The sequence below is a fragment of the Cherax quadricarinatus genome, chromosome 74 (genome assembly GCF_038502225.1).
Source record: "Cherax quadricarinatus isolate ZL_2023a chromosome 74, ASM3850222v1, whole genome shotgun sequence".
Classification (NCBI taxonomy): domain Eukaryota; kingdom Metazoa; phylum Arthropoda; class Malacostraca; order Decapoda; family Parastacidae; genus Cherax; species Cherax quadricarinatus.
In genome coordinates, this window is record NC_091365.1 from 6,661,892 (window position 1) to 6,686,930 (window position 25,039).

At 40.6% G+C, this 25,039-nt stretch overlaps 1 protein-coding gene across 5 annotated transcripts in view; it reads left to right on the forward strand.

Annotated features, from left to right (window-relative positions):
• Positions 1 to 25,039, forward strand: part of LOC128700191 (NHS-like protein 3) — a 171,457-nt gene that overhangs the window by 40,974 nt on the left and 105,444 nt on the right. For 2 of the 5 annotated variants that reach the window (XM_053793239.1, XM_053793240.2), the window contains exon 2: positions 13,688 to 13,798. Coding sequence is in view for 1 of the 5 variants with exons in the window: in XM_053793236.2 (XP_053649211.2) it covers positions 22,510 to 22,543 (34 nt within the window). In the remaining 4 variants the exon portion in view is untranslated. Of the gene's footprint in view, positions 1 to 13,687; positions 13,799 to 21,834; positions 22,544 to 25,039 lie in introns of those variants that run through there. The other 3 variants (XM_053793238.2, XM_053793236.2, XM_053793237.2) reach the window with 3 other exon arrangements.

The following is a 25,039-nucleotide window of genomic DNA, read 5'->3' on the forward strand; positions in this document are numbered from 1 at the left end:
TCTGTTTTGGTACTTTGTGCTGCCTGAGATGCTAGCATATTGTGCAGAGCATTGTCATCCTGAGAGCACCTCAAGGAGGAGCACATTGATGACGGTGAAGGAATATTGATCTATGAAACTACTATATGGAACTATGCATAACAGTCACGTTATATGAAGCAAGACACATGCGCAGTATTAGAATATTTTATTCAGAACATGTTTTACCAATAATTAACTCTTCGGTCCCTCGTGGCTAAACGTTTCCCTAATAAATATCCTAATACTGCACATGTGTCTTATTTAACATTTGTCGGTATTTTATGCTGAGTCTCACCCAGCCACGGCTATTTTTATATTTACTGACTCTTCTCTCCGAAATGTCTGCTGAAATTTTTACAACCCACTAACCGGGAAAGAGATATTAGCTAGGTTATGATTCTGGATCCAGGCTCTGTGATTCCAGTTCCAGACTTAGTCAAGTTTATACGTAGCAAATGGTTTTATTTTATGGTTACGCTGGAATAGTCTGAGGCTGAGAGCACGATCAGGTCTGCTGTGTCATCAGGTGTGCTGCCTCACGTCAGTAACATGTGAAATTATTACGCCACACTTATTGCTAAATTCCCTGAGTGGTGACATAGTGAATAGATCGTCAGCTGTAGTTATGTCAGTGTTGTGGGAAGGGGCAGAAATTGTCAGCTGTAGTTGTCATAGTGTTGTGGGGAGGGGCAGGGGTTGCTGGTAGTGTTCTGCTGGTAGCTTTTTTTTAAACAGACCTGCCGTCTCCCACCGAGGCAGGGTGACCCAAAAAAGTAGAATTTAATGTTATTCTTCATTTTACATTTAGTAATTTTTACAGGAGAAGGGGTTACTAGCACCTTGCTCCGGCATTTTAATCGCCTCTTACGAGATGAATGGCTTTCGGAGGAAGGATTCTTCTCCATTTCCCCATGGAGGTGCTGGTAGCTTATACTGCTAAAGTAGGGGTTAAAGAGAACCTCAGGTGGAGACCATAATATACAGATCTCGCTTCACTCATTGTTTCATTGTTTCCATGTGGGTTACTGTGTCTTATTAGATATTTTTATCTATTGTCTTTTAACGAATGAAGCCACAACTAAATCTTGTGGTGCAACAAAAGATTCGTTTATTGAATTTTCACAGTCGCTGAAATTATTAGCTCCAGATTTAAGTTTTTGTTTAATTTTTTAAAAAATACACGAATGTCTAATGTGGAGAAACTTTTTACCACTGTACGGCGTGTATGTTATGGAAGCCAGTTGTAACCTTGTTTATGAGTGGTGTTCCTCCATGAAGCCTCAGCATCACAGATTTCCCAATATCTGGATATTTCCAGACAGTATCTGCGCTACGGTGGGGCAACATTCCGACTCGCTGTAATCAGCCAGCATCACATCCCAAACCTCTATGACAGTGGCTCTAGACCAGGGGTAAATTTACCCCCTGGAGTTTACCTGGAGAGAGTTCCGGGGGTCAGCGCCCCCGCGGCCCGGTCTGTGACCAGGCCCCAATGAGGGTAAAAAAAATTCCATGGCTGGGGGTATAAATCCTAAAATGAAGACAAAAGCCAGAAACTGTCTGAAAACCTCACGATGACATGCGAGAAGCGTTGTCTTCAACAGCTTGAATAAATAAACTGAATGAGGTAAATGGCTGGTGACAGCAAGCCTAGGGCCCCGTGAGTGACAAAGGGAAAGGTTAAAAGAAAAGCCTGCTCACAATGACAGTGTTTCGTTTGGAGATTTGGTCATTCGACCGAGACCTTCCGCTGGCTTATCGATCCACTCCGTTGAAAACTTAATACCACATTAGCAGATGTGGATACAAAAAGAATAGGTTTGGTGAGAACCAATATTATGAGTAGAGAAAAGCGTCAGGGCTTAATCCAGTTCCTGAGTAATTTTTTTAGACCTAGTGGGCTATCCATCCCATATTAAAATAAAGACTGATTACACAGTAGAATCTTAGGACAGAATTGTGCGTCTATAGTACAGGTATATTATATCATATATTACTTAGTGAATTGGAATGGGAAAAAAGTAACTTAGGGAGTAATGTACTTACTTTATTTCATCTTACGCTTCGCTTTATGGAAGTCTTTGTAAAGCTCTACAAGGATTTTATATGAATCAGTCAAGGTTTTTTATAAAGCTATGCAAGAGTTTTATAAAGTTAAGTAAGACTTGTATAATGCGTTGTGGTAATGCTTTATAAGGTGTTCTTAAAGCCATGTAAGGTCAAACGTTATGTGATAAAATCTCCTTCCTGCGTGAGGTTTTCACTCAAAATAATTGTAATCCCTTATGAAATTTCAAAGACAACTAAATATAATGTCATATTTATAATTTCAGGCTTTGCTACTAAGTTCCTACACCAAGAAAATTTTTACGAACTTGTTTGTGATTGTTAGTTTACTTCATACGTCGTTATCGTGTCTTCCCTTAACATCATACTTTCAGTAAAGTGAAGATCGGTGCTGTTATTCTTTCCGTCCTTATGTCACTGTGTTAGATTGATAACGGCTGATGTGTAGGCCAAATGTTTCTCAATAAAGATACCCAGGTGTCGCACCTGTGTAGTCTTTATGCATCATGTCCTTGAATCTCTTCAGCTCCATGACCTGTCTGGTGAACCTTGCCGAGCTTCCTTGTATGCTTGGCTAGGTACAGGCTCCACGCTGGTCATATATACAACAGGATTAACCTGGCATGTAGTCCCCAGCATCTTTATCAATTCATTAAGCGCTTGAAACCATTTCTTACATTTACTAGTCGTGCATACTGCCAGTGTTATTTGTTTTATGTTGGTCTCTGAGGGTAAATGGCCAGGACAGGACCTTATTATAGTCCAGTGCCTGAAGTTGATGCCTTCCCAGGCGGTATCATCAGTCAACAGTGGCACGTAAATCATTTACGTATGTGAATAACAGTCCCAGGAGTGACCCTTTGGTTACTCCACTTTTTACCATTGACCAGAATTATGTCCTTGAAGGGAGGGTGTTGTGATGATGGTAAAGGGCTTTTGATTCCACATATTCGAGATATCTTAGCTACTCTTTCTTTTGAACCAACTTGATCACCTCCCGTTTCCCCGGAGCTTTCATAAGAATATATAATAATAATTCTCGTATTCTTTCGTGATTCCTTTGTATTCGTTCCGTGCTCACCTATTGTGCGCCATTTGCACACTTGATTCACCAGAGAGCGAGAAAAGAAGGCAATGGCAATTTCCTCTGTCATTTTTTGGGGTAAAATTTGCCGTGGGACAGTCTGAATAAGCCGGCTGGTGCGTCTCAACCCATGTCCTTGACCATGACTTTGGTTGAGGTTACTCAACCAGACGGGCTTGAGGTAGTACCCATTCTCTCTCTCTCACTCTCTCCATGATTTGTCTCAATAATGTTTCTGATTTTCATAAATGATTTCCCACCAGGAATGACAAACTAGTAAATTTGCTTGTGGATGATGAAAAGGCTGTACAAATTCAGCATTGAGGATTAGATTTAGATTTTGCCGTCGAAGCCTATTGTGCACCCCATATCCATCCTGTCGAGTGGAGAGTAGCTCAGGAGCACGTGGATACACACAAGACCTAGAGACTAGGCCCCAAAAGGATGAACAGGAATGCATCTGGATATACTACATGTCTACAATTTATGTCTTATCTTTTGCAAGTAAATTTAGAATATTTGCTTAAAATGTCTGACATCGTATTTTAATTAATGAAATTCCTTTCACCTTATTTTCATTAATAAAATTCTTTTCACCGTATTTTCATAAGTAAGAACCCTGACGTATCACCCGGGTTATTATACTTATCTCCTCATTTCTAAGTAAGAGGACAATAAACACAGTGTTTAAGAAAGTGACCATTTTTAATAAGATTCTTCTCACCTTATTTTCACTAGTAAGATTCTACCTTGACGTATCACGTAGGTTATTTTACTATCTCTATATTCCTCAGTAAGTGGAGAGTCAAGAACATAGTGTTTAAGAAAGTGACCACAAGGCTCACCCCAGTTAGTTTGATCATGGACTTAATGTTTATAAAAGATGTCAGCAGGAAGGGGAAATGGGGTACCTAATTTTTAGTTTAATATCTGTATTATGTACCTCATACACATCCTGTGGGCGGTAGTCAAAAGATTACAGAGGTACATAATGGGTCCAGGGACTGGGCCTCAAAGTTTTGATAGCTAAACAAGTTACAAAGGTAATGAACTATTTACATGTTTATATCTGGTCAATTGTAAAAAGTTATTAATGCCTAATTAAAACCGGCCCGGGCATCCGTCAAATATCAGGTCAGCTCATTGTTCCTTAATGTGTTGCTTATCTGAGAAAATAGAGAAAAATAAAATTTATTTCGGCTATGACTAGTTTTTCATGACATTTTTTTTTTTTACCCAGCCTAGCGGCCCACCGGGCATTGCCCAAATGCCCGTATGACCAGTCTGCCTCTGGGTATCTTGATGCCGGTGAAGGACTTTTGATCATATAAAACCTCTGTCCGGAATGCACTGCATGTCAGTAGCTTTCTTTCGTGTTTAATAATATTTTTTATGTGTAAACTACGTTTTGTAAACTGCACAAAGAAATAAAGTTTGTTTATTATCTCCCAGGCGCTGTGATCCCTACGGGTTTAGCGGTTCCTCGTGAACGAGATAAAAGGAGGAAATAAATGACAGAACCCCTAGAATGTGTATGAAATTATATTGCAAACTAATTAGTGAAGACAAGGCACGAGGAAATAGCACTGTTACTGTAGGTTCAAACAGGTTATTAGATATAGATAATTTCACTAGACAATTATATTACACTAGGTAATTGCGAATAGGAGTTACAATAGGTAATTCTACACCTATTTTCCTGGGCCTTACTCAAAATTGTGTAGCTTACGTCTTTACGACGTAGCGCTTAGACACCGTCTGATATAACTCATTGTGGAGGTAGCGAGGATGAAGTCGAGAAGAGTGGAGGATTAAGAGGAAGAGGATAAAAAAGGAGATGAAGGAGAAAGTGGAGAAGTGGTGGAAGAATAGTAAGATAAGAAGGTAGAGTGGGCAAGGAGAGGTTGTAAGCAGTGACTCAGGGCAGACTAAACAGGTTCACCTGCACACTTAATACAATTGACCCTCAGGCCACCTTCTACCACTAGGAATGTTGACCCCAAGAAATAAATTGTGACTATACGTTTCATTTCATGTTTTTTTTTTCTATACCAGTGTTCGCCATTACTAAACGGTACACAAATAACCCGCACATAAAAGAGAGAAGCTTACGACGACGTTTCGGTCCGACTTGGACCATTGACAAAGTCACACTGTGTGACTTTGTCAGTGGTCCAAGTCGGACCGAAACATCGTCGTAAGCTTCTCTCTTTTATGTGCGGGTTATTTGTGTATCGTTCCAGTCACGGTATTGTGCCTTTTTTGTTATTTACTACACGGTACTTTAACATGCAGAAATGGCAATGATAATTGTGAAACCACGGCGTTTATTTATATATTCCTTGTCTCTCCTCGTAATTCACACTCAGCTTATTAATAAAGTCGTCATCTGAGCTATTGCTCTCCCCCCCCCCCCTTTTTCCCCTCTTGTGTTCTCCAACGCACACACACCAAAAAAAAAAAAAATACACAACAGGCCAAGTGTCTATCGACAAAAGCCTTTGACAACTGGTAACTAACATTGAAGCAAGAAGGGTTGCCAGGACTGAGTATACAAGGCGAGAAGGGAAGCTGAGAGAAAACTTGAGATCACCCTTAATATTAATGGAGAAGTTCAAAGTCAGGCTATCTGAAGATCAAGCAGAGACTTAAATACTGCAAACGTCACTTTACAGAAAACACCTTGCAATCAAGTGAGAAAAGAGGGACATGACCTCTCAGTTGATGACGACAGTAAAGTCTGCACTGTCGTATCTTCAGAAGACTATGGAACTGAAGGGAGCTTGCAGAGACATCGACATGATCTACAAGACTGTGTAGGCGAAACGTTTCTGAGTAGACTGTTCGAGGTGTTCACTGTGGACTCGTGAACAACGCGCGAGAGATAAGCGATCACACCACAGGGATGGTCACACACACACGAATACTGAAACTCAACCCCCAGTAAGTGCAGTTATAAAATTCAGGAAAAGAGAAGACCAGAGGCAGGGTTTAAGTCGGAGAAGGACCACGGGATAAGCGTAATAATGAACAAACGATGACTAGACACATGTAACGTTTGGCCTGCACAGCAGTCCTGTATTGGATTGAAGAAGCCTGCTGAGCAGGCGAAACGTTTCAGCAATAAAGATGCCCAAGTGTTGTGCATGTGTCTTATTCATCAACTTTTCAGTATTATATACCATCAATAGTATGACACCGAACTAATCATTGGGAGCGTACATCAGAAACAGCGCCGGTGGCACATGCGCGCCTTGCAACTCTGTGAACAACTTTCAGGAATCGTAAGAAAGAATTATCAATCAAGTTTATTCTTTATAAGGATTACAGTGCGGGGTTTACAGATTTTGGATATTGTGTGGTTTACATGTTTTAAAATACTAATTACAGAGGGGGCCACTAGGACACCTAGCATGGCTAGGCATTTCAGGATTATACGACATATGTTGGATCTGTCTTAGAATATGGATGACCTGCCTGGAGCCCATACTTGTTCAAGCATTATTAGTTTTGACGATTTGAAGCCAGTCAGAAGAGGTATTTACAAATTATAGCATGGAAATTAATATTCCAAATACTTCAATAAATATAGCTATATAATGCTGTGGGTAGAAGTCAAAAAAATACTGAGGCACATATTGGTCTCAGTTTTTTGTTAGCTAAGGAAGTTGCAGAGGTAATAAGCATTAAATTAAAAATTTGACATGAAAGTTTTTTTTTCATGTAAGGAGCTAAACCCGTATGGGTCATTGGGCACGAAGGGTGGTGGAAGATTATCCACCGTGCGCGCAACAGCCTACCTAACTGTAAGGAATGTTTGGTAGTGTTAAGATGCACGGAGGAGCCTGGCACACACACACATGTAGTTCCTCTCTGTTGAAGAAGCCGCTCCTCCGTGTCAAGCTTACAGCCACAATTGTTTATTCTGATAACTGGTACTTGGTGGTGATGATCGTGGAACTGTGCTATTGTCTTTTCAATTCAGGTGCTCAACTCACAGTAATAGCAGCACATGGCTGGAATCATAGTCTAGTCTTGTGACCTGTTGCTTGTTGCTATGCCATATCGTCTTGAATACATTGTGTACCTTTGTAGTATTTTGATTACTACCCACAGGAGCAGAATGGGGCTCATAATAAGCTATCAGTATAATTTTGCAAATGAGTGTCATCCTTTACAAACTATACTAGTTTTTAAATGAGAGTACATTTAAAGAAATCAGCTGTGACTCGAAAATGTGGAGAATGTAAAAAAATAAAAAATAATGGCATGTGAAACATATAATAACATTCCAGATATGTAGTGCTGAAATTAGTATGAACCGTGGAATAAATTAAGACAGAAGTTAAATAGGTAGAAAAAAATTAATTGATATGATTAAACGTTATACACACAATGGAAAAAGTTCCACATGAATACATAAGAGAATTTCTCGTATATTATACTAACTACGTAGAAAGTGTTGGAATATTGATAAGTACATTGGCACGTAAATAATGGGTGTAAGGCTTGTAGAAGGGTAGATGGGCGTTATAATACGTGCAAAAATGAGACAGACAAACTAAGCAAAATATAGATTCATATGCTGTAATGGAGACACCTCAAGAATCTGCCCTATGGGGCGAGTTTACTGAGCAGCGCCACTCATCCTGTGAGTGAACATGCAGCTTCCTTAGAGCGTTGCTATCCCTACGCACGGTGTTCAGGTTGCAGGATGAGTTGGCAAGAGAGAGAGAGGCGCTGCATTACAGCCCAAATTCCGAAGACTTAAAAACATGACAGCGTGCTGCTGCTAATGTACTCGGCACTGGTGCCTGATGCATAGTGTTCCATATTTACACAACCTACCATTTAATAAATAATCTCACAGTTATTTGATGTACTCTGGAGAAAAAGTTTAGACTCCGAGGGTACCACCGTAAAACTTCCGGACAGTCTCACTTAAAGGCGCAAGGCGTTTTGGATGGTTTTGTGTCCGCCCTTGGAGCTTTTGGTCATCTGGCCGAGGCCTTCTGCAAGCTAACCGGTCCATCCCTTTAAAAATTATGGTCAGTTATAACCATTTTTTTGGAGAAGCTCAAAATCCCTTGGGTTCATATAAAAGCCGGGAAGTGGGAAATAACTATGCTAGACCCTAGAAATGGAAGGTTAACCCGAAATCTCTAATCAAGAGTCCCACACTGGCATTAAAGCACTAATGTCACATCATATAAATCTTTAGCAGGATGATCAGACTGGAAATTGCCAGTTTTTAGAAAGATATGAACTACATAACATGGCTTTAGAACAGGACACTTCAAAAGGAAAACCTTGATACTGGTGAAGGACTCTTGATCGAAGGAATTGGTGCTTGCCTCCTTTTCCCTGGATCTCATTCCATTACCTCCCATTCCCCAGTAACTGTGTGGAAAAAAAGAAAAAAATTATCTATAAAGGCAAAAAGGGAACTGTACCATAGTGGTGCATACACTTTCATAAGGATTTGAGGCATGGGTTTTAAACGTTGCAGCAAGGAAGAGGCTGGAGGCAGTGGAAATGTCATTTTTGAGAGCATTGTTTGGTATAACCCTTATGTGTTTAGGGTTTCCTTATGGATATAATAACAGTTTAAAGCAGGAAGGTCCAGTACGAAAACATCTTAGAGGCAGTGGAAGAATGTCAAGATGCATAAAGTGTGGACACGGATTTTGTAAAAGCATTTTGTAAATAAGATCCTGGAGAAAGGCCTATAAAATGTGACCATGGGGGAAGGCCTATAAAATGTGACCATGGAGGAAGACCTATAAACTGTAACCATGAAAGTCCTATAAACTGTGACCATGGTGGAAGGCCTATAAAATGAGGTGGAAAAGTATAACAAGTCAAGTAGAGACATGGATGCTTAAATGGGGGAAAGTTAACATAACAAATTCCAGTTTGAGCGAAGTAAAAAAGTTCATTGCCACAAGGCCAGGTCCTGGCATTGTGTGTGCAGTGTGCATACTGTGTACACTGGATGTGCAGTGTGTGTGCAGTGTGCATACTGTGTACGCTGGATGTGCAGTGTGTGTGCAGTGCGCATACTGTGTACGCTGGATGTGCAGTGTGTGTGCAGTGTGCATACTGTGTACACTGGATGTGCAGTGTGTGTGTGAGTACATTATGCTTGTGAATACTGCATGTGTTGCTTGAGAGACTGTATACAACTCCTTTTCATCTACAATTGGTATCCCTGACGCACTCGTATATACCTTGACGAATATTGTTGGAATTTTCCTGTCGACTCAGGGCCAGTGGTATGCTATTGTGTGTGGCGTCACGGAGTTCAGTCATAGTTCAGCAATCATCTGACGTCATGGACCTCAGTTAATCAGAGCTCGTCAGTCATGTCACTGTATGTGACGTCGCAAATCTCTGCTAATCAGAGCTCATCAGTCATCTCCGCTCATTCTAAGTGACCAGTAATGTCGTAATGTAATGTCACCGATTTCAGCCAAAAAATTAACGTTTCAGATTGTCACCAGAAAATTCTTAATAGATTTATATAACGACCAAATAGTTATTTAAAAAAATCTGGTACTGATCTCCTTAATTATTATTATGATACCCAATGATTTGAGTAAGACCGGCCTAGCATGAGTAATTAGGGTTATTGAAGCTAATCCCTTAGGTAACTGAGAATAGGTCGAAAAAAATTGTGTGAGAATTGTTGGATTTGAGAAGGACCTGCCAAGAATGGGCCAGTGGGCCTACTGCATTGTTCCTACATTCTTATGTTCATTAGGAAGAGCTAAACCCATAGGGGTCATTCAGCGCTTGGGAGATAGTAAGCAATAAGGCTCGATGCAAGGAGGTGGTGGACAATCAATTCTGGAAGATCTAGATGCATTATGGGCCTAAGTAATTCCCAGAGAACCTGACGTAATTGAGGAACATTTTGTGTCCTTATGGAGGGAGCAGCGTAGGTTACACGTGATACAGGGTTGTGGCCACAACTTGTCGGTATTATATGCAAAGTTTTTACCACACGGTGCAGAGGAAGGTACGTCCGTCTTTTCCACCACTCGCATGATCAAGTGACACCACCACCTCCAAATGCAAGGACGGACACGGAAGGTGAGCTGGGGGTGATGGATCTGCGTCTCCCCGGACTCACTCCAACCTTGGAGATATGGCGATTCTCCATCTATGATGGAAGGAAACCTCTGAAGCTCCGTACCAGATGAACCCTTGTTGGAACGCTTGATGATATCCTCATTGCCTTAGTGAAGCCTCCCAGCTTTTGGCTGACAGACTTCAACACCTTGTTTGAGCCCCATCCTGCGTGATCCATGGAATATAACTGTGCAGTTATCATATATAAAGGGTAGCAACGTATTTTTGATGTATTCAATTTTGTTTAAAAAAAAGGCATCATCTGTTATCTTAAACAAAACAGCAAAATTTTGAGTATGTGAATGTTCTGACAGATGAAGTCACAGGTCGCCTGAAGATTCGTCCATTTTCCCAAAGGAATTAGTTAACTAGTTATGCTAATTTTGGGTCTGCCAGGTTTTAATTTTGCACAAAAAAAATTTCTAGCAAACTAATCTCGCAAAATTTTGGGTGACAGTGCCTCAATTTTCCTAAACTTTCAAAGACTTTACATAAATTTTGTTGACGTTGGGAGCTACATTTTCTGTTGTTTCACGTTTCCACTGCAAAGATTGTCTTGCGCATACGTAAGCCTGATCAAGAAACCAAACTTAGGAAATACAAGCACAGTCATTGGGAACACGTAATAAGGAAACTATGACTAAGTCTTCCCTGGTCTCCATGAGTATGTAATTTCCGGGAACTCCACAGTAATTGTATCCTCTGGAGCGTTCCAGGATGAGTGACACAAGGATATATATACACTGAAAGATTGTAATAATATTGGTAGAATTACCAGTATGTTAAGTAAAAGGACTCATGTGCAATTAATGCGACATTGTGGCAACGTTTCACTCTCCAGTAGCTTTGTCAGGTCGGTAACGGGTTGACAAAGCTCTTGGAGAGGGAAAAGTTACCACAATAAAATGTCGCATTTGCTGCATGTGTCCTTTTACCTAACACACTGAAAGATGTATGCAAGTATGTTAATAAGACGCGATATTCAGTATATTTCACTTTATTGGGAAGACGTTTCCTTCACTAGGGACTATCAGTTCTCCGAAATTGAAGAATTAATGAAAATCCTAGTGGACGAAACGTCTACCCCCCCCCCCAAAAAAAAAATCCATAAACCACGTATTATCCTGTGTTAACATGCCGACAGGTTTATATCTTTCGGTGAGAATTTAATTCCTATTTTAGGGATTAAAGTATTCTTGTATGATGGTAAATAGGTTACATGCAGCCTTAATGACTCAGAGGTAGTCAGTAGTCTCTGACTATCCTTAATGAAGGGCACAAACAGCCTTGTTCTTGATGCTGACTATCAATAGTTACCTTGCATTAAGAACAGTGAAGTGTAATGTCAGTGGTGCAGCTGGATATGTCAAGTACAGTGTCGATGCTGGAGTTGTGTTGTGTCAGTGTTGCTGTTGGAATTATATAGTGCAGTGTTGCTGCTGGAATTATATAGTGCTGTGTTGCTGCTGGAGTTATAGTGAAGTGCTGCTGCTGAAATTGTATAGCGCAGTGTTGCTGCTGGAATTGTGTAGTGTCATTGTTGCTGCTGGAATTGTGTAGTGTCAGTGTTGCTGTTGGAATTGTGTAGTGTCAGTGTTGCTGCTGGAATTGTGTAGTGTCATTGTTGCAGCTGGAATTGTGTAGTGTCAGTGTTGGTGCTGGAATTGTGTAGTGTCAGTGTTGCTGCTGGAATTGTGTAGTGTCAGTCTTGCTGCTGGAGTTGTGTAGTGTCATTGTTGCTGCTGGAATTGTGTAGTGTCAGTGTTGCTGCTGGAATTGTGTAGTGTCAGTGTTGCTGCTGGAATTGTGTAGTGTCAGTGTTGCTGCTGGAATTGTTTAGTGTCATTGTTGCTGCTGGAATTGTGTAGTGTCAGTGTTGCTGCTGGAATTGTGTAATGTCAGTGTTGCTGCTGGAATTGTTTAGTGTCATTGTTGCTGCTGGAATTGTGTAGTGTCAGTGTTGTTGCTGGAATTGTGTAGTGTCAGTCTTGCTGCTGGAATTGTTTAGTGTCATTGTTGCTGCTGGAATTGTGTAGTGTCAGTCTTGCTGCTGGAGTTGTGTAGTTTTAGCAACATCATCAAAACAACAAAGCAAAAAGAAAACAAAGCAACAACAACAATACTGTTATCATTTATAATGTACACCCCACCTCCTACAGTTCATGTTTTGCACTATACTGTAGTCTGAAATATTTTTTTATAGTACTTGAGACGACCCAAACTTCACTTATTGTGAGACAAGGACTGTCAGGCAAGTCCGTACTGCGAGGCTAGTCTCCATTTATGTTGTTTATCTTTCCTCCTACACTTGTGTAAAACATGAAGACTACTGACCTTGCATGACCTGGACTACTGACCTTGCTTGACCTGGACTACTGACCTTACTTGGCCTGGACTATTGACCTTGCTTGACCTGGACTACTGACCTTGCTTGACCTGGACTACTGACCTTGCTTGACCTGGACTACTGACCTTACTTGACCTGGACTACTGACCTAGCTTGACCTGGACTACTGACCTTACTTGACCTGGACTACTGACCTTACTTGACCTGGACTATTAACTTCACTTGACCTGGGTTACTGACCTTGCTTGTCCTGGGCTACTGACCTCGCTTGATCTCCCTTACTGACCTTGCTTGACCCGGGGAGCGTTACGTGCGTCTGATTATACTTGAGCTACCAGGTTTATTTATACATTATTACTGCAGTCCACGCACTGCCTTCTTTCCAATGAATATAATAATAATAATAATAATAATAATAATAATAATAATAATAATAATAATAATAATAATAATAATAATAATAATAATAATAATAATAATAATAATAATAGGTGAATACAACTAGGTAGCGAGTCTCTCTCAAGATTAATGAACGGAGGATCGAGCCTCCATGACTTGCGATTAATAACTCAGATGGGTTTACTGCTACACAAATATTTTTTTATTATTCTTACTCTCATGCACACATCGAGAATATTATCTGCGTCAGGTCCCTCATCTTCACTATTATCGCCACACTCATTATCATCACCAGCATCATTATCGCTTATCGCTACGTCTGTCTTCCTTAAGCTGTGTATGTGTTGACCTTCAAGATTATTGACCCAGATCCGCCTCAGGGAGACTCGTTGCGTGTTTATTATTACCTCTCTGGAGGATTGCGGTTTTTTTTTCTTTTTGCTGACTTGAGCAAACACTAAGACTTGTTTATATGAAAACGTTTCGGTCCTGGGACCTTGATCGCTTCTAACTTGTAAGTGATCAAGTTCCAGGAGCGAAAAGTTTCCTAATAAATATATCCTAGTGTTTGTTCGCGTCTTTTTAAATCACTTATCGGAATCAATTACTAAGGTTTAAACAAGTTTTTTTTTCAGGTGACCTCTACCTGGTATAATCTGTTGTCACTAGACGTGTGTTACTCACGGGTGTGATCTATCGTCACTAGACGTGCGGCACTACTTCCTGCTGTGAAACGTCTTGGACAGGTAAGACATTGCATTTTTTTTTTGACTGGTTAATACCTGGAAAAAGCAATACTTGCTGGCCCTGTTCACTTATGGCAACTTGGTATTAGCCGACTGCTATGGATGACATCCTGGGGAGGGGGGCAGTATTACCATAGATGGAGCTGGGCGTTGAAATGAGCTGAGGTAGGCTAGCAGCTTTTAGTCTGTAAGTGAGCTAAGGTAGGCTAGCAGATTTGAATTTGTAAATGAGCTGAGGGAGGATAGACACCAGTCAGTCCATCTATCATCATTCTGTCATGCAGGAGGAGCCACATGTCTATGATGCATCCAACAAAATAAGCAGACTCTTGGATGTCTCTATCGCCCGGCTCTGGCTGGATTAATTGGTTAAATGACTACCACCAGATGTAGACCAGACGAAATGTAAACTTTGCCAGATGGACTGTTGTCACACCTTGCGTTATTATATACAGGAGTGAGATAAAATTGGTGAACTCAAGAGTCAACTCACTCAGAAATGTTTAAGATATATCAAAATATTTTATCCACAGTGGTATATTACAGACCATTCTGGATAAATACCCTGACTTTGCTCACTGTAAATAAAGCTAATATATGTATTAATAACTCATTGCCTCGGTGGGAGACGGCCGACTTGTTGAAAAAAAAAAAAAAAAAAACTCATTGCAATTGTGATCAGGTGTGGAAGTGTGAATGGGTCATTGCTTTTGTATCATGTTCAGCTATCGAAACTTTGCGGCTCAGTCCCTGGACTGTACCTCTGTAATCTTTTTGACTTCCGCCCACAAGATGGGTATGGGGTGCATAATAAAGATATTAACCTAACTAGGATAGCACATTTTAGCCTGTAAAGGAGCTGAGGTAGCATAATAGTTTTCGGGCTGTAAGTGAACTTGGATAGGATATCTCTTAGCTGGTGAATTCAGCGGTGTAAAAAAAATACTTAAAAAATCTTCATTTTATTTGTTATTTTGCTCTATTTTTTCCTCGTTTTATGGACTATAAAATGTAATAATTAGAAATAAAAACATCCTTTGGATGCAATTATCGTCTGTAACGGGCTGATTTGTAAGTAATGCTAGGTTTCTCTTGGCCAGTCAAGGATTCAGTATTCTCTTCTCCGGCGAATATAACCAATAGTTCATTGGTCACCTGACCGAGACCTTCCATTGGCTTAGCGGACTACCTTACTTAAAAAAATAAAGATAAAACAATAATCATTGCACTTCATTATCCTAGGACTGTAGAATCTTCTGAAATCTTATTCTTTTTCAGCTGAATCTGTGCCATGAGGTTAGGGTTAAGTTAGGAAACAGGACAAGTGTTTCCTGACGCGGGTCTTAGTCGACTCTCACCACTAAGCTGATATATCTGTCTACTTAGGCATCTCATATATCTTCAAGTTGGAAGACTTAAAGGAAAACATGAAACATTTGTCGAAGAAACCAGCATCATTATTTATTTATCTAGCATTTACGTGAATGAGTCACCACTTTCTTACACTCAAAACTAAGAGAACTGAAAGACAGGACAAGAGAATAAGAGACAGAAAACGCACTAAAAAACGAGCCTCACGAGGTAAATAAACAAAGAATGAGACGACATTATTAAAGTGAAATTAAAATCTTACCATATCGTTAAAGTAACAAATTGTGTGAGGAATACAGAGGACCGAACGAGCGGATTTGCAGGTGTAAGTCCACGACAGTACCAACTTAGCCAGAAAGTGTACCAAAGATATATTGCTGAGTAGCCCTAACTGTTGTTCAACTAGATACTTTTGGCTTTTGGATACAGTACCAGATCAGTTGTTCGACACTCTTGTCCATAAGACTCACTATACTGTGAAAGTGAAAAATTATGTAAGAAGGAAATGGAACCGGCATCCTTGTAACTGAAAACAATATTCACTGCATAGGTCATGGAGAAGTTCTTGACAATAGATCAAGAGTTCTTGAGAGTGCAGCAGTGTTAGGAATGAAAGTTTTCTTGACCTCCACAACAGTAGTTTTCCTGACCGACAGATGTCAAGAGGTTTCGTACCTTGGGTCTTGTCAACGTCTGCTCCCTCGATATTATCTAAATTATTATTAATTATTATATTATTATTATGTTTGTAGTGAGGCGATAACGCTTAAGGATATTACATTGTCGGGGAAATGGGAGGTGGTCAGTTTTGATCTCCGAGAGTAGTGATATAACATCAAGACACCTAACCCTTGAGGCAGGGAGGGGGGTGGGGTTGTAGCAACATTATCATTCAACAGTCTACTCAAGCCATAAATAGTTTGCCACGAAATGCTGGTATCCCTTGTTTACATCTTGTCCATAATAAATCAGTGTTAAAGCTGAAAGATTCCATTTAATTTAATGGTTGGTCATTCGAACATCTTTTTGCGGTTCTGTAACTAATTTCACTCTTTTTACTTATAATTTACACTTCGGTTCCATTGAGCTCATAACTGAATTACTACTTGGCTAGTGTTATTATCTGTAACAACGTAATTTCAGCAAGCCTGGAAAGTTACTTTTTATAAATGATATTATAAAACATGTATTTTTCACTTATAGGTTTGGTCTCTATTAAATTATGTTTAGCTGGTGTATTTTCCACGAACTTTAATAAAGAACAAAAAATTAAGTGAATGATACGTTTTGTAGTAACATTTAGCCATTGTAATTAAAATCACTCATGAAACACATTGAAAATGGTCAGGCTACTTAACCTGTGGAAAGTACTGTATATATTTTCCAGAAATTCAGTATTTATATGTAAATAGATGGCCATACTGTATTTAATAATATTTATGTCATAGAAAACGGAAAGCCTGCGTCTGCGGAGAGGAGACTCGCCATCTTGGTTTTGAATTTTGTACAAACGTTGGTGTAATGGGAAGAATTTTTCGTGCTCTAGAGGTTAAAATTGTGTTGACACCTCTCAAATAGGAGGCGAAATTGGTGGATGTGCATTCCTGCATAACTTGAGATATCAGACGACTGGACAAGACAGCTCCCGGAACCTCAGATAAGCTCTCTAGATTTGTATGTAATTCTGGCCAGCATTATTTTCATAGATTTAGAGTGAGGTTTTCTGAGTATGATACACATTAATCTCCAGTCAAATTGGTGAGTGATATTAAGATATATTTTCCTTCTGTTATGTAATTGTGTATATATATAACCATTTATTATTTTTAATATACAGTCCACAAATTTATATATTTACCAGTATTCCTGGTGTATTTATATTTTATTTAATTAGTAGGTCCAGAGCAACTTGTGGTTATGACAGTGGTAGGTATCGAAGGGGGAGATTTTTTGCGACCTAGGTGTCCCAAATTCCTACTTGTCTGTGTAACATTGATAAATAATAATTATCTTTGTTATCATTTACTGTTATGTACATAATTAGTTATTCAGATAAATGCAATTTTCCACATAACCTTTCTTATCTCTGTTTCTCTCTACCACTTTTTTTCACAGCTGTATTCTACGTCAGTCCTTCCCCGTCCCCATCCTTGCTATCCCTCTTATGACCTAACACATACTCTTGTCATACTTATGTTAATTACTCTACACCTGGGACAAGAAATTTACGGTACTCTCACTTGTTTTTGTGGCCTTTTACGTTTGGTCCTGCAGGTGCAGGTGTGGAGACCCATAGCCTCAGAGATGTCAATAAAAAGGCTTCAAGGAAAATAGATTTATTCTTGAGGTTGTTTGAGCACGCACGCACACACACACACACACACACACACACACACACACACACACACACACACACACACACACACAAACACACACACACACACACACACACACACACACACACACACACACACACACACACACACACACACACACACACACACACATATATATATATATATATATATATATATATATATATATATATATATATATATATATACACACATATATAATGGGGTCCACCTCTGGTGTAAATTGTGGGACCCACAGCCTCGGAGAAGTGGATAAAAAGGCTTCAAGGAAGAATATTTGGATTTCTTCCTGAAGCCGTTTGAATATTCCGCTTCCCCTACCACGCCATCTTTTCATTCTTTTTTGCCAATAGGAGTATTTTATTACATAATATGGTACAAAAGGTTTAAGAGATACATTGTTGATATAAAGATGGCATATACAGTACATGAGGTGTGAGAGATACATGTCTAGTACATATTGTTACATGTTTGTCACTGATTATAATGCGAAAATCTCATCCTGCTCTTCAGAGCTGTGGCGTGTGCCCAATATATATACATTAATATATATATATATATATATATATATATATATATATATATATATATATATATATATATATATATATATATATATAATTGGAAATATTGCAAACCAAGCGATGTAGAATGCAAAACAACTAGGGGGGGGAACAGAATGATAACTCTAGGCACCTCTTGTTGCAATCAACACACCATCAGGAGCTTGCAAAGTTGCAGAAAAGAGGAAGATGTCCAAACGAAAACGATCCCAGTGAAGACGTCCTCTGGGATCATATTCGCTTGGACATCTTTTCTGCAACTTTGCAAGTTGCTGGATCAACGTGTAACGCAAGTTGCACGACAAAGTATTGTCCAGTGTGGGTAGATTGGTAAAGCACTGCGTACCTTGTGCCAAGGTTCGTAGGTTCGAGTCTCCTTCAGCCAGAGATCAGTGTTACTAAAAACAACAGACATAGCCCCACTCCACAAAGGGGGCAGTAAAGCAACAGCAAAGAACTACAGACCAATAGCACTAACATCCCATATCATAAAAATCTTTGAAAGGGTCCTAAGAAGCAAGATCACCACCCATCTAGAAACCCATCAGTTACACAACCCAGGGCAACATGGGTTTAGAACAGGTCACTCCTGTCTGTCTCAACTACTGGATCACTACGACAAGGTCCTAAATGCACTAGAAGACAAAAAGAATGCAGATGTAATATATACAGACTTTGCAAAAGCCTTCGACAAGTGTGACCATGGCGTAATAGCGCACAAAATGCGCGCTAAAGGAATAACAGGAAAAGTCGGTCGATGGATCTATAATTTCCTCACTAACAGAACACAGAGAGTAGTCGTCAACAGAGTAAAGTCCGAGGCAGCTACGGTGAAAAGCTCTGTTCCACAAGGCACAGTACTAGCTCCCATCTTGTTCCTCATCCTCATATCCGACATAGACAAGGATGTCAGCCACAGCACCGTGTCTTCCTTTGCAGATGACACCCGAATCTGCATGACAGTGTCTTCCATTGCAGACACTGCAAGGCTCCAGGCGGACATCAACCAAATCTTTCAGTGGGCTGCAGAAAACAATATGAAGTTCAACGATGAGAAATTTCAATTACTCAGATATGGTAAACATGAGGAAATTAAATCTTCATCAGAGTACAAAACAAATTCTGGCCACAAAATAGAGCGAAACACCAACGTCAAAGACCTGGGAGTGATTATGTCGGAGGATCTCACCTTCAAGGACCATAACATTGTATCAATCGCATCTGCTAGAAAAATGACAGGATGGATAATGAGAACCTTCAAAACTAGGGAGGCCAAGCCCATGATGACACTCTTCAGGTCACTTGTTCTATCTAGGCTGGAATATTGCTGCACTCTAACAGCACCTTTCAAGGCAGGTGAAATTGCCGACCTAGAAAATGTACAGAGAACTTTCACGGCGCGCATAACGGAGATAAAACACCTCAATTACTGGGAGCGCTTGAGGTTTCTAAACCTGTATTCCCTGGAACGCAGGAGGGAGAGATACATGATTATATACACCTGGAAAATCCTAGAGGGACTAGTACCGAACTTGCACACGAAAATCACTCACTACGAAAGCAAAAGACTTGGCAGACGATGCACCATCCCCCCAATGAAAAGCAGGGGTGTCACTAGCACGTTAAGAGACCATACAATAAGTGTCAGGGGCCCGAGACTGTTCAACTGCCTCCCAGCACACATAAGGGGGATTACCAACAGACCCCTGGCAGTCTTCAAGCTGGCACTGGACAAGCACCTAAAGTCAGTTCCTGATCAGCCGGGCTGTGGCTCGTACGTTGGTTTGCGTGCAGCCAGCAGCAACAGCCTGGTTGATCAGGCACTGATCCACCAGGAGGCCTGCTCACAGACCGGGCCGCGGGGGCGTTGACCCCCGAAACTCTCTCCAGTAAACTCCAGGTATTTCGCCTGCTCTTGCGAATTCCTTGTATATATATATATATATATATATATATATATATATATATATATATATATATATATATATATATATATATATATATATATATATATAATTTATATTTTCTTTATAATGACAACCATCCTCATTTTACAATATTCGTATTTTACACATTACTAAGCGTTAATTTCTGAGTGTTCCTCTTTTTAATACTCCTCATTGTCCCTTCTGTACGCAATTTTTTTCCTTCCCCTCCTTCTTCCCTTCCTGCTTCACCCATTCCTCCTCGCCAGCGGCCAACTTGACGTCATCTTCCGGACCCTTGCAGGACAGTCCCACACCCTGTCTTCCCTGACTCAGTGGTCGATGTTCGGCTTACAACTGAGAGGTCCTTAGTTTGGGTTTCGAGCCTGGCGTAACATATGGACTAATTTCCTTACACTTGCTGCCCCTGCCCACTTAACAGTAAAAATAGGTACACGGTGTGTTAGCCCACTATTGTGGATCACGTCGAGAGGGAAAAATACTATGTAGATGTGTTAAAAGAACTATTTCTACTGGAGGTCATATCCTGTGCAAGTCACTCTAGTTCTGCTGCAAGCCTTCAAGTTTTGGGTAACAGGTTTCCGCACAATGCCTGTCAAATAATGTTATGAAAATACCATGCCACTGTCTTCCTTGTCTATACAACTTTCCCCGTTCGATGGGAAAGGTGTATAGGGAAAGGGCAGCCACTGAGCGAGGTAGACATGGCTATGTCAGATTTTCATTGTTTTAATAATAATAATAATTATAATAATTATTTTCATTATCCTCGTCTCTCATCCTTTTTCAACCACACCTGTGATAGTTGTATCCTCCCTCCCTCCCTCCTTCACTCCTTTGTCTTGTATCCTCCTTCGCTTCATCTCTAGAGTTGCTGCTCCCACATTCTTCAATACACTCCCACTTCCTCACCTCACCATCTTTTCCCTTTCTGTTACAACTCTTCTTTCCTTCAGCACCTCCCCTTGTGTGTGTGTGTGTGTGTGTGTGTGTGTGTGTGTGTACTCACCTAGTGTGTGTGTGTGCGTGTGTGTGTGTGTGTGTGTGTGTGCGAGTGTGTGTGTGTGTGTGTGTGTGTGTGTGTGTGTGTGTGTGTGTGTGTGTGTGTGTGTGTGTGTGTGTGTGTGTGTGTGTGTGTGTGTGTGTGTGTGTGTGTGTGTGCGTGCGCGCACTGAGAGTTTACTTTAATCCCTATTTAAGAGATTAAAGTACTTTTGTCTGATGGTGGAAAAGTTACGTGCAGCCTTAATGACCCTCGTGTAGTAGATAGGCTTTTTCAACCCAATTATTAACCAAACCCCTCCAGTAACCTTCCTCCACCATAACAGTCTCCAACAAGTCTCCACCACCTCTAACACTCCACTGCCACAACTTCATCCAACCCTCCACCATCCCTTCCAGCAAGCCACTACCACCACCACCACCCCTTCCAGCAAGCCACTACCACCACCACCACCCCTTCCAGCAAGCCACTACCACCACCCCTTCCAGCAAGCCTGGTCTCAGACCGAGCCGCGGGAACTTTGACCCCCGAAACCCTCTCCAGGTAAACTCCAGGTAAACCACCCCTTCCAGCAAGCCACTACCACCACCACCACCACCACCTCATCCAGTAAGCCGCGTCTCCTTTACAACCACCATCTCCGGCTACCCACCATCACCAACACCACCACGTCCTCCTTCAACTCGCCAGCACCACCACCATATCCGGCAACCCACCTCCACTACAACCAACTCCTCCGGCGACTTACCATCAACTTCTGCAACCCACCTCCTCCGGCAACCCGCCACCACCTTCGCCAACGCACCACCACCTTCGCCAACGCACCACCACCACCTGAACACAAACAAATCAGTGGGTGGAGACTGGAGAACACGGGTGGTGTTGGTGCGTCAGTCTGCCAAAGGAAGTGAGAGAGGTGGGTGAAGCTGCAGCGCGCTCCTCCTGCCTCACTAAACCCTAGTAACTGGACCTAAATTACTGTCTGCTGCTACACTTGAACTACTGAAAACACTTAAAATGTACTCTACCATGGTGATCCTCAAAGCGCTCAGAATGTATCATTTGAAACTGTGATTTTCGAAGTATTTGTAATGTACTCTGGAATCGTGAACAAATATTTGATAATATATATACACAGAAGATACCTAAGGGTCAGGTCCCCAGTTTAGACACTGACATTACCACTTGCAGGAGTGAGAGATACTGGAGGAAGTGTAGAGTAAATGTTGAAAAGTAGGGGCGCCATAGACATGTTTAGAGAACACTCGACATTCGTAGCCCAAGACGCAACCTGTTTCCAGCAGATATGAGAAGTTTAGGTGGAACAAATATAGTTTTCAAGAGGAAACTGGAACAGCAAGTACCAGATCAATAAGGTTGTGATGGTTGTTTAGGTCTGCAGGCAGAAACAGCCTGATTGCTCGAAACAGAAGTTAGTCTCACCCAGACTGCAATGATAATAGATCTTTCGAACCTCTCGAACACAGGTATGTCACAGGAAATATTAACATGTACGTGGTGTGTTAGTACTATAATGTGTAGCAGAAACATGTGCTACATATATATAATATGTATTGTAATACAAATATGGGTTAATATGGAGCCCATTCCTTTTGAGAAATCACGCATTATTTTATTTCTTGAAGTATAAGCATGTTATCTATACTCTTGCACAAATTGTTATTTCATGTGCGAATTGTTAATCTTGGAGCTATTAGCAAAAAAAAAAAAAAACTGTTTTGGAACGTACAGCACGTCAGGGCCCATCAATAGTTGTGTTGACGCTCCTGGCCATTTATAACGAACAAGCAAAAATCAAATAAAATATAGTCTCATATCTACCGATGGCGGAGTGAGGTTAATTGTTTTAGGTTGGGTTTCGTTAGGTTAGGTTACGTTTCTTATAATTACAGAAAACAATATCCATGACAATCAACCTAATAATGGATATTTTTGGGAATAATTTACGGCCAAACTCGCACGTTACAGGATCCCTTTAATTGACCGAACGCATTACATTACAACCTATGTATATATAGTGTGTGGTACAACACACATGTACTCCAAAGGAACGACCAAATGAAGTACTGTTGAGTTCAGTTACAGATAGTGTAATTGTGAAGTGAAAAATGTTTAGTAGCGCTTTAAATAACTAGTAGCACACTAAACGATAACACTATCTAAACGCGAAGCGTACTATCTAAACCGGTAGCACTTGAAACAAATGGTAGCGCACCGTCTAAACCAATAGACTAGTCTAAAGTGGTGACACATTTTGTAACTGACATTGTACCATCTAAACCTGTGTAAAGGTATAAACAGCTGGTAGCGCGCTATCCAAAATTATCCAAATAGCCGGAATCTTTCGACCAAGTGCAGTTATTGTGGGTGACGGTCACGTACGTTTTATAACACATTTTAGCCGTGTGTGTGTGTGTGTAGGGGTGTGGAATGTTAGCTACGATGTGTCGGGGGCGTGTATCAAGGTCTCAGTGACTTAGCTTACCTGGAAAAGCTAAGTATGGAATATATCGTCACTTTAGTTCACTTAGGAGCGTTTGCACTGCCTTAATACGACACCATTTTGCAGTTTCTTAGTATCTCGTGCCTTCAGGGAAGGTGCCTGGGTGCCGATGACGCCCTTCGTTCAAGAAACTGAAGCTACCTTACTTTTCCTTTAATCAAACCTAATTGCCTCTCATTCCTCAGGCGCTGTATGATGTATGTACGGATTTAGTGTTTCTCCGCTGTTATAACATAATTGTAATATGAGAGGTGTGGTTCCCAGCAGGGTGTGGAGTTTTGCCCAGGGTGTGGCCCACATTACTAAACATCACTGACTCTCTCTTACCAACCCTTAAATTGTTCTTTTTTTTAATAAATACGTATGATTACGTTTCCTACGGCTGTTTTCTATATATAGACGTGTAGTGTGTGTGTGTGTGTGTGTGTGTGTGTGTGTGTGTGTGTGTGTGTAAAATGACCCTGTAGTTGCCTACTTTGTTACAGATGCAGTTATGCTTGTGGCGTCCTGTGTCAATAATTTGTCTGTTTGTACATGTATTTGCCTAATCATTAGCGATAACCATAAATTAGGTATAGGTTTGGCAGGATAAATCTGGAGTGTTTAATGGGCGGACTTGCTGTGACGTTCAGTTTGTGCGGGCTTGTTTGGAGCAGACACACACATGCCAGTTCGTATAGCATATTTTCAACTGTAAACTATGTACTAAAGACAAAGCGCTCTTGATCTTTGGATAAACCTGTTTACCTCCCATTCTATAGAGCTGATGCAAGTCTTACTGTTTAGAGTCTTCCACATAAAAATAATAATACTAGTAATATAATAGATTTTCTAAGGTTTAAACATAAACAAACGAGATGTGTTACAAGGTGTGTACATGATACTTTAGCCACAGAATCTTTAAAAACTTTTACCTTTCTTAAGGTTAAAGGAAAGCCTTCTTTTTCCTTCATGTTGTGAAGAATTTTGCTCTTCATTATTAACTTCATCTTTCTCCTCCTTCCTCTTCCTCCTTTTTGTTAACCTCTTTTTTTCTTCTCTTCCCCTCCGTTCTTTTCTTCCTCCTCAGCTTCCGTGGATAAAATAATAATAGTTACAGTGAATTGCTATGATGATTAGTGGTTTGTAAAAGAGGTAACGAGACGAGTCTATGTCAACATCACATGAAACAGCATAACTCACGAGGCTTCCTGCATGGCGAGTACTCTTATCATGTTTCATGACTTCATGCTGTCAAGACCTGCTTGAGCGAGACATTAAGATAAAGGCTATCAACAGCAACAGCCTGGTAGCTTTTACGTATTTTGGCAAGTTATAGAAGATGCTTGCAGATTTTTGCAGGTTATGACAACAATGTGACAGGTTTTCCTATAGTTAACAGCTTTTAGCAAGTTATAGCAGATGTTTGTAGATTTTTAGCAAGTTGTAGCAGATGTTTGTAGATTTTTTAGCAAGTTAT